Genomic DNA, 11,241 nt, shown 5'->3' on the forward strand with positions numbered 1-11,241 from the left:
AAAAAAAAAAAAAAAAAAAAAAAAAGCCCATATGCCCATCAACAGATGAATGGATAAAGGAAATGTATTTTTATAAATAATGGAGTACTGTTCTGCCATAAAGAAGGATGCTTGAGACTTTTTAGGTAAATGGATATACCTTGAGAAAATAATTTTAAATTAAATAAATCAGACATATGTGTTTAGATATTACATTGTTTCTCTTGTGTGAAAAACCCAAAGGGAACAAAATGGAGGACAGACATTGGGAGGTAGGAAGAAAATAATCAAATGGGAATGGGCAGAAGGGAGTGGGGAAGGGGAAGAGAAGAAAGGGAATAAGGTTTTTTAAAAGAATGGAAGAAAAACAATGGATATGAAGTTTTATAAAAAGGGAGGGGAAGAAGGATTGGAGAGGAGGGGAATGGGAAAAAAAGAATTAAGATATATTATGCACAGGTAGAAATTTCCTATGATTAAAGTGATTATTATGTATGTAAAAATATACCAATAAATATTAACTTTAACAATTCTCATGTATGAAGACATTGCTTATTTAAATATATGATTTTTATTTGGAACATTATTTTGCCTTGCAGCACTCCCAAGAAATTAAAAAATGCACTCATTTTAGTTCCATAAAAGATATGGTTGTATCAAAAATTTCTCACAATTACATTATTTCTCTATAAATCAAATAAAAATTTATCAATTTTTTCAAGGTTTTGTTTTGTTTTTTAATGCAAAAGCAGTCTTTACTGAAGTCAAGTCTTTTTTTGAGACAGGATCTCACTGTGTAGTCCAGGCTGGCCCAGGCTGGCCTTGAACTCATGATGATCCTCCAGCCTCAGGCTTCAGAGTGCTGAGATTACAGGCATGCTCTACTATGCCTGGTTAATTTGTCAATTTTAAATAGTAAAACCTTCAAAGGTTAAAAGGGAAATAACCAAATGTCAAAACATTAAAATTACCATTTTCCATAGGAATATATAAATATGATCTAACTTATTTGATATTTACATTGAATTTTTATTGATGGAAGATGTTTTAAACATTTTGATATATGAAGAACTTCACTAGTTTTATTTTATTTATTATTTTTGTTATTGTTTTTTGGAGATAAAATCTTACTATATAGTTCAGGCTGGCCTTGACCTTACAGTGATCCTCCTGCCTCAGCTTCCTGTGTGCTGTGATTATAGGCATATGCCACTTGGCCCAGCAAAACTTCACTAGTTGTAAAAATCAAATTCAAATGCTTTGAGGCTTCATGCATAGCATTTTGTAAACAGTTCTCATCATCCCTGTCCCCAAATGCAGCTTGCTTCCCCTCCTCCAGTTACAGACTAGGTAAGCCTTTTGAAATCTTCTTAAACATAAGCTGGTAATATTTAACATTTCCACTTCTAGTTGCAAGAAAGTCTTTCCTTTTATCCTATGGTTTTATTAGTTTTGGTCCCCTACCTTCATTTTTGAACAAACAAGAACACTAGGAACTAAAACTTTAAAAACCTGAAAGCCAGATGTGGTAGCACGTGCCTATAAATGCAGCACTCTGAAAAGCTGAGGCAGGAGGATCACAAGTTTTGACCAGCTTGGGGAATTTAGTAAGTTCATCTCCCACATTGCAATAGGGTTGGGGGTTCAGTGTGAAGGCCATGGGTCCAGTTCTCAGTGTGTGTGTATGTGTGTGTGGCGGGGACCGTAAGAAAGAGAATTACATCAAAATTAAACTCAATGGCTGTAAATTTTCTATTAAAATATGTTCACTAGACAAGGAGAAAAAATGAGAACCAAGACCTGTCATGTAAAAGTACAAGATCCCAATAACGAATGTAACTGTACTGTATACCTAAAATGTACCAATAAATTCAATAAAAGAAATAAAATAAAATAAAATATGTTCACTAACTATAGTTGAAAAACATTAGAAATGCTGTGAAAAACTGGCAGCAAAAACTGAAATTCAACCACAAATTCTATTGTTTATAGAGAAAAAAACAGCAAAACTATCATAATTAAAATAGTGCCAGAAGCCTTCTGTTGGCAATGTCCCATTGGTAGCGTCTGCATTATATGCCGCATCACTGCCTGGCTACTAAGAAGATTCCTCGAACAGATGGTTCTCTGACACAACCATGTTTCAGAAACGTCAGTGAGTTATGTCTGGTTTAGATCAACACACACATGTACTACTCATGCAGGTCAGCTATAGTTTCCCGGACACAACAAAGATATCAGGCATCACAGCTTCAGACAAAGGCAGAAACTTAAATGCCAGCCATGTGATGTGCTCTGTGATGTCTGGATGTACAGTCCAGCTCCAGCAGCTGTCAAACTTAGGCTAAACTATGGAAGATGAAGACAGGTTTTTGAGTCAGACTTAAAATATCATAGAAGGCATTTTATATATATGACGTACTACATAAATATCCACCATACATCTCCTTTTCAAAATAAAACATTTTTTGTATGTTCCATTTCTTTAAAATGAAGAAACCAAGCATAATGTTTTTAGCTTAAAAACTATTATTTCAGTTTCTCTGCATGGAATGAAACTTCAATGGCAAGCAGCGCATAATTTAGGAGAGTTGGAAAATTCATACCTTTTTAAGGCATGAATTGTACATATTTTTAATTTACAATGGGTTGATAGGGATGCAGTCCCACTGTAAGCTGAGGAGCGTGTGTAGGGTCACAGAGAAATAATGGGCAGACAGACAGGAGGCTGTCTAAAAGCTCTAATATGAGCTTCTATAACAACTTTCCTTCAAATGCACTAAAGAGCGGCAAAATAAATTAAGGTGACATTGTGAAGCAGCACTATCTCATAATTTTTCAGAAAACTAGTTTTAACCATCAACACATAATCAAATCTTCCACCCTTCTAAATGCATTAGAAATATAGTTAATCACAGCAAAATTGACAACCAAATGCAGCCAGATCTATTTACATATTTGGATTAATCCCATTTTTATCTTTCCTTGCTATATAAATGCTTCTATTAAAGGCATATCTAAACTTACCAGATCCACAGGTGATGCTAGTATACAGCTTCAATAACTAACACCAATCTGAGCATCCTGACACAGTAGGTCTCCACGTCAGGGATCTGGTGACGGGTGTATAGAAAATTAAAGAAGTGCCCTCACTCTTAAGTTCCGGACACCTGGCTGGTGCTGGTGCTGGTGCTGTCAAAGGGAGCTCCTGCCTCAGTGGCCCCCGTGATGGGGACCCAGGGATCCAGCTGCCGAACCTCTGGGTACTGACGCATCAGACAGAGGCGGGGCGGCAGCCAGTGCAGCTACATTGCTAATGACAGCTACGCGGGCGCAGCTGGGTGAGTTCCCGCTCCGCAGTCAGGTGTGTTCCTGCGGGGCAGTCTTCAGTTTCAGACGACGCCTGCGAACAGACACCTTAGCTGCTCAGACTAAAAGTACATTCATGCCAGGTCCTCACCAGTAAAGGGGATCGGGCTATGGATACTGCGGCCCCTTGGATGGAGCTGCAGGGAACTGTGCCAAGTGAGAAAGACCAGTCCCAAGAGGCTTCCGCCCGAAAAGTATTCCGGAAATGACTAAACAACAAAGCTGGGGAACAGAGCGGCTGTCAGGGACTAAGGTGGGAGGTAGGAGGGTGATGCTGGCTGGGAAAGGGCAGCACAGGGTCCCTATGATGAGACTGCTGTATCCCGACTGTGGCAGCGGTCACCTGAGCGTGCACAGGAGACAGAACTGCAGAGAACCAAACTCACATCCGGTCTCGGGGCCTGTGACCTCCAGGACAACCCTGTCCTCAGCTGTTGACTCAGAGTTCTCTAAAGGTGACTCATGTTTGCTTCGGACCAATTATCTGCACTATGTAGAAAAGCCACTTCTATCTATATTTTTCATTTTTAAAAATCCTTCATTACTTTTAAAAGATAAATCATATCTCTATCTTAAAAGAGCTTGAAAATCAGATTGAAATAAAAAGCTGATATGTATATATAGTTACTAGCATTTTTGTTTTTCCGTTTTTATTTTTCCAAGGTAAAATAAATAAAATGTTTCTAGGTTAAGTTAGAATAAACCCCAGAAGAAAATAAAAGTAGATTACATAGCAAACATTTCTTCTCTGACACCTGTAATTTCTAAAGCAACTAAGAATATTTTTATTAAATTTAGGGAAATTACAACTGCAAACAAATGCATGACTTCTTCCAAAAGGCCACTTTGTGATAAAGTATATACACATAGTGTTGATGGTTTCTTTAAAGTGCTTAACATCTCTGGCTAGAGAATCACCTATTGCTTTAAAAGGTCTTTTAGTACAACTCCAGCACTGTTGTCAGGTGACACTGGCAAAGGCGTAAATGTGGGCAGCACATCTGAGATGGGCTTCAAAAGAAGATGGCCAGGTGCACCAGGCCCAAGTCCACATGGGTTAACAAGAGGCACCGCTGCAGAGCGGGGAGCCAAGAATACACTCACATCTGTTCTTCTACCAGCCCTGGATTCTGCTGTATCTAGAAGATAGAAGGTGGAGCATTTAGTCTCTGTTCATCACAAAAAAGTTAAATTGAAATAACACTCTGAATATAGTACCATTAAAAAGCTCTTGCTATATTGTCATATTAACATACATAGCTATTATCACTACTATCAACTTTAAAATTCTACACTGTTAATAAATACACTGGTCTTGAGCACTGTTTTGGGACTTTAATTATTCAAAATAAAAGCACAAATATTCCTTAATTTCTAAATATAAATATTGACTTATGGAAATCTGTTTAAAGTTAACTTTTGGTAATTTCTCATAAAAACAATTCTTTACATGTTTTCCATTTCTAGATTTGGCTCCCAAGTAAACATAATTCATACGTTACTAGTTTATGTACCCCACAGCCAGAGATCTATGAAATACAGATGGGTAATATTTTAATTTACATTTCTCTAAAGGCCAGCAAAGTTGAACATTTCTTCATGTATTTATGGACCTTTCTGTATTTCTTCTGAGAAGTATCTGTTCATTTCAGCTCCTGTTTTTTTTTTTTTTTTTTGGGTCTTTTATTTTGAGGGGGAGTCCTAAATTTTTTCAGTTCTTTATATTTTCTAGATATCAGTCCTCTGTCCAAGGTATACCTGGAAAAATTTTTTTCCCATTCTGAGGTTTGTCACTTTATTCTGTTGGTTGTTTCCTTTTCTGTGTAGAAGCTTTTTAGTTTGATATAATCCCAAGTGTTGACTTTTTGTTTTGTTTTGTTTTTGGTACTAGGGACCAAACTCGGGACCTTGTGACTGAAAGGCAGGGTGCAGAACCACTGAGCTAAGTCCCTGGCCCCCCAAGTGTTGACTTTTGATGTTATTTTTTTATATTACTATTTTTGGTACTGGGGATTGAACTCGGGTCCTTGTGCTTGCAAGGCAAGAGGCGGAACCAGTGAGCTAAATCCCCAGCCCTGATGTTATTTTTTGTGCAACTGAGATTCTATTCAGCCTTGCCTATGCCTATGACTTGAAAGATTTACCCATTTTATCTTCCACAGATTATGTGTTTCTGTTTTAATATTTAGATCTTTGACTCACTTTAATTTCAGTTTAGTAGATAGTGAGAGACACTGGTCTACCTTCAATCTTCTGCATGTAGATACCCTAAGTATAAAAAGCCAAAATTTGAAAAAATGACTTCAACTTCAATTTCACTGGCCTTTAGAGAAATGAGAACTGGAACTACACAGAGATAGCATCTTACAGTAGAAAGAACAGCTATCAATAAGGAACCAAATAATAACAAATGTTGGGGAGGCTATGGTGAAAAATGAACCCTCCTACATTGTTGGTGGGAATGTAAACTGGTACAATAAATAAAAAAAATTTAGTAGTTTCTATACCTCTGAGATAAAGTTATGTCTTTTCATTAAATTTAGCAGTGAAATATGTAAACAGATTGATTTTACTACTTTATCTTTCTATAAAAGTTCAGAAAATAGAAACATTTGTCTAATAACCACAGAGGTTTTTAAGATTGCAGAATATAAATACTGAAGTAAATTTAAATATATGTATGATATAAATTAAAGAATATATAATAACATATACCTTTAGTCAGCCTATATTAAAATACAAAGTTTTTTTTTTTTAAAAAAGAAACCTTCCAGTGGTTAAGCTCTGGAAACAGCCTAGAAGTCTATCAATGAACAAATGAATAAAGAAAATGTGGTATATATGCACAATCAAATTTTATTCAGTCATAAATAATTAATTTATATCATTCATAGGAAAACTTTTTTTGTTGTTTTTTTGAGGCAGGGCCTTGCTGTGTAATCTAGGATAGCCTTGAACTCACAGTGATCCGCCTGCCTCAGACTTCCTAGTGCTGGAGTATCAGGTGTGCACCACCACTCCTGGCTAGATGGATCTTGAGACCATAATATTAAGTTAAATAAATCTGACGCAGAAAATTAAATATTTCATGTTTTCTCTTATATAAGAACTTACAATATAAATAGTGAAATGAAGGCAAAGTTTTTGGAATAGCTAGGAGATCAGAAAAGGGGTGGGGTAAGGGGAGGACCAAAAGTGATATACGTCAATTCCCCAAAACAAATGTAAATATCATATATTGAAAACATATACTAATAAAAAAAATAAAGAAATTATAAATGGTCTAATAGATAATTCAATTTCAACTCAACAAATTTTACTACATGTCAATGTCAGTGATAAGACCATACAACCTATTAGGGTAGGTCATCCAGGCAGAGCTTTCAACATGTCAGAATGCTTCATGATATTCTTAGAGGTCTAAGTTAGTTTGCTAAATTGAGCATGTATTATTTTCATGTCAAAGTTTGGCTGATTATAACACTTAGATTTTCCAAGGGGAAACCCTTTCTTAAACTATAAACTCAGTATCTAACTCTAATTAGTAAACAGCACCGCTACTCAGAGAAGAAAACAGATGACCAGGCAAAGGTTTAACCAGTTTACTACCATGTCCAAAGGAATAACTCAAAGTAGTTCATGCATAGACAGAACTACAGCATCTGATATACAAAGGGAAGATTGTTTATACTATTTAAATTCTAAGCCAATTAAATATCAGATTGTTACAACACAGAAAGCAAAAATTTGACGCCTTATTAGAATTTTAGAAGTCACTGTCACACATTTACAATAACACTAATTTAGTTAATATCACTATAAAGCAAAATCATAAAGTTAAACATTCAATTTTTAACACTGTAGAAAAGAAATAAGCATCTAGTTTTACCTTTCAAGGATTCTGATACATTTGAATTTAGTTCTCTCCTTCTTGGTGAACCTAGAAGTTTCATATCATGAACAGAAAGCTTTGGTGGTGGAATAGATGGATGAGATTCTGTTTCTAGAAATTTAACAAAAAGTTCTGAAAAAGACTAAGAAAAAATACTTTATTAGGCTAGATAATAAAATTATATTCACTACAGATAAGAAAATGTACCAAGTATTATAATTCAATGTTAAATACTAATCATGCCATTTGAATCTTTTTCCTTTTTACAAAACAGCTTTACAGACCATTCTAGTGTTTCATATGTAGCTACTGCAAATTAACAACAATCTTTTTTTCTTCTTTTGGTACAAGGGATTGAACTCAGGACTTTGCGCCTGCCAGGCCAGTGTGGTACCACTGAACTAAATCCCCAGCCCAACAATTTAATAATCTTTGATGACAACACTCATTTCAAACATTATAATCAGAATTAGCCAACTGAGGACTCTCATTTCTTATCATTAGTGGCACTTAACACATGAAGTCTGTTCATTTTAATAACATGAAAAATTGTATCAAGTGAAAAAAGTATTAAACATAATCTTTGAAAGATCTGCAAAAGATCTCTAGTAGCACTGTCAAATTAAAATAATGTAATGAATTTCTTTTGTTTAAATTAAATTTTATGCTATCCAACAAAAATAGGCCTTTATCCTAACCTATGTGCTTTCTTTATTAAAAATAAAGAAAGAAACCTTACATTCCCACAGTATTGTTAAATTCCATTACCATTCGCCCAGCACTGTTGCACACCGGGCATCCTAGCTGCCTCCTCCTGCCACACAGGCTGCAGGGCAGGTGCCCGCTCCTGCTAGTTCTCAGCTGCATCCCCAGTGCTTACAATGCCTGGGGCAGAGCCCGGCTGAGTAGGTGGCACAAGCTCAGTGACTTGCAACAAGCAGAAATGAGTAAAATAAAGCCTCTTTAACAGAGGCTTTAATTAACTGCTTTAATTTTGCAGAAAGATTGCCTGAGGTACCAGAATCAAACACATATAAAAGAACAGTAAAGACTCTAAAAAACAAAAGTACCATTAAAAAGTGAAAATAAAACCTATATGCAATCAAATTATTAAAACTGGTTGTTATCTCTAAATCTTTTTCCTCAACTCCAAAATAATAAAATGGCTACATAAAATACCCTAAAAGAAAAAAACTGATTCTTTGCAAATAAGTGCAATATACAAATTTCATCATTCATATTTAACAAAAATAAAATTAGCTCTTACACTATTAACCACAGATTGCTGATTTGGTCTCAGTGGAGTGTTGGGGACACTTTTCGATCCTCCTCCAAGCCACCCAGTCATCCACCTAGTGACACCTCCCTGATCTTCATTAAGCAACTGCAGGATTGTTTTAAAACAGAAAAATATTATCAATATGAGAAAAGATAGTCATTTTTACATGATTTCAGATACTGGCAAATCAAGCTTTTAATCCAATTTCTGGTAAGTGTTTCCTACTATTGACAAAGGCAACAAATAGGATAAAATTCCATCCTAAGCCCAATCTCAAATACAATTTGGGGTACTGTAATTCAAAATTTCAGCATCCTGATACGAGAACTGGTTTTTAAACTGCAAAATATTTAAACTATACATACAAACTGGATATATCTCTTCAATGTAGAACAAAATGATTCCATTTTTACATCACTGAGGAAATTAAGTAAAAGTTACACATAGTAAAAAGAAACAATCTTTGATGACACTATTTTAGTTATAAATATATTCAGGAAAATAAACAATAAATGAATACAGAATGGCTGTCACTGTCTAATTACCTGCTCCATTTCCTCCCTTTTAATACCCAAGATGCTTCCCATTAACTGGAACACTTCATGACGCTTATTTTTTGGTGTGTGGAAATGACCAATGAAGAGATTTCTCATAAGGACTCTGGAAATGAAGGAAGAAAAAGCTTACACCAACTGCACATGGAGTGTCCCCAAAAATGTGATTGTACTTAATCAATTAAATATTTAACTACAAAAACAATGAACAATAAAATACTTCAAAGGAGCTTATAAGAAAATCTTGACAAACCCAATTAGGAATATCTCATATAACCCCAAATGTATATCTGTTAAACATCACTTATTTTCTTCAATCCAATAACCTACTGAGGAGGTGCCTCACTGGTAATTTTCACTGTCTGTCAGGGCTCATGTTCCCTTGGAGCAGACACTTACATGGTGATAACTATTCTTGTGTTTCACCATTGTCTTTCCCTATTTTCCTATGTATTAAAATTTTGCTGATAATACCTAAATTTTTAAAAATATTAAATGAGAGAGTATTGATATACTCTTAGGTACAAAACTAACACATTTGAGCAAGATATGTCCATGTATGGACAGTAAAGGGAAAAAAATAGTAGAACATCATTTTGCTGACTTCCATTAAAACTACTGATATTTCTCCTTATTAAAGAAAAGAAAATGTTTCTGAAAATGTAATCACTTACAAACATCTACATGTAGAAACTGTTTAACCACAAAAGCCATCTCTACAAAATATAAAAAAGTTAAAAGGTAAAGCCATACTTGTCCACTTTTCCTTCTGTGCTGTTTACTAAGTTCATCAATTTCTTCTGTGCATCATCCAACATTTCTTGTTGGAGCTCATCTGTTTAAAGCATGTGAATAAAGACAGCTATTAACTGGAGGAATATGTTATAATAAAAATATAATAATTAGACTTATGAGATCATTACTATGAACTTTGAATGTATGCCCTATTCTAACTGGGAATATTCAATTACTTTTTTCTCTTCTTTGGCTCCCAGAACTAAGCTCTCTGATACAGAAATTACCTAGATTACCTTAGAAATTACCTTATTCCCAATGGTTTACTCCCAGCAACTTAACTGATTCCTTAACAGAGTATTTTTTTTAAATTTTAGATTTTCCTTCTTCTGTTTTCCTGACTGGACTCTGTTTTTGATGAACTGCATAAGAACATCTAACACAACTAAGGTCATAGCTGAAGGCATAACTGATATGGCTAAGTATTCTGGGGGCATGAAAAGTAACAATTCAGATTATTGACTCTAATATACAAATTATGGACTCCCGACCCAGCCGCCATCGCTCAAGCTCCGGGAAGAAGCCTGGGCCCCGATCCACCGCGGGAAGGAGAGCCACGCCTGCTCCCCACCCAGCCGACATCGCTCAAGCGCCGGGAAGGTAGCGATAAGCCCCGCCCCCCGCACTCTCAGACCTCCTGACTGTGCCAGTCTTTGGACCCACTCTGCAAAGACAGAGGTGGTCATCGAGGGTATTTTTCTGAGTTCCCAACTTTGAACATCTTTAAAGAAAGGGCGTGGGAAACCTGTAATAGAACATTGCGGAGTTCAACCATTCAGAAGGATGGCGAACTCAATCTGGGCCTTGCAGCCCAAGGTCAGTCAGCGCCATGGGTTCAGCAATCAGCTAACTGAGATCAGGGGTCTTGCATCCTCGCTCTGAGCCATTAAATGGTAAATACACTATATTGAAAAGTTTGTTCACTGCAGACATGTTCTGGACTGCTTCTTGATTTCAATTTAATTCAAATGATTTAAGGGTGATAGACTAGTGACTACCACAGGTGGTCAGTGCCCAAGTTGTGCTTGATCTTAATGTGTTGCTGATTGTATCAGTTGGGGTAAAACATTGCCGTTGATTTGATGAGCTGTTTTCTATGATGTTATGAAGATGAGAATGTCTGGGGGTCGTTAGAGACACAGAAGCTAGGGTACAACTATATCCGGAAGATTTGGGTGATAATTCAGAGATTAAACCAAGGACAGTCCGACAACAAAAATTAAAATGAAGGGGTAAAACTGCCGTTGATTTGATGAGCTGTTTTCTATGATGTTATGAAGATGAGAATGTCTGGGGGTCGTTAGAGACACAGAAGCTAGGGTACAACTATATCCGGAAGATTTGGGTGATAATTCAGAGATTAAACCAAAAGG

At 36.0% G+C, this 11,241-nt stretch overlaps 1 protein-coding gene across 1 annotated transcript in view; it reads right to left on the reverse strand.

Moving 5' to 3' along the window:
* Window positions 1-4,021: 4,021 nt before the first annotated feature.
* The window catches only part of Trip11 (thyroid hormone receptor interactor 11), a 76,763-nt gene continuing 69,543 nt past the window's right edge, over window positions 4,022-11,241 (reverse strand). The window contains exons 17-21 of the mRNA XM_010616322.3: window positions 9,827-9,908; window positions 9,065-9,179; window positions 8,508-8,624; window positions 7,238-7,382; window positions 4,022-4,487 (exon numbers count right to left, since the gene is read on the reverse strand). Coding sequence (XP_010614624.1) covers window positions 4,267-4,487; window positions 7,238-7,382; window positions 8,508-8,624; window positions 9,065-9,179; window positions 9,827-9,908 — 680 coding nt within the window. The 3' untranslated portion in view covers window positions 4,022-4,266. The remainder of the gene's footprint in view (window positions 4,488-7,237; window positions 7,383-8,507; window positions 8,625-9,064; window positions 9,180-9,826; window positions 9,909-11,241) is intronic.

Source organism: Fukomys damarensis, unplaced genomic scaffold (genome assembly GCF_012274545.1).
Source record: "Fukomys damarensis isolate Sample0158 unplaced genomic scaffold, DMR_v1.0_HiC HiC_scaffold_21, whole genome shotgun sequence".
NCBI classification, from domain to species: Eukaryota; Metazoa; Chordata; class Mammalia; order Rodentia; family Bathyergidae; genus Fukomys; species Fukomys damarensis.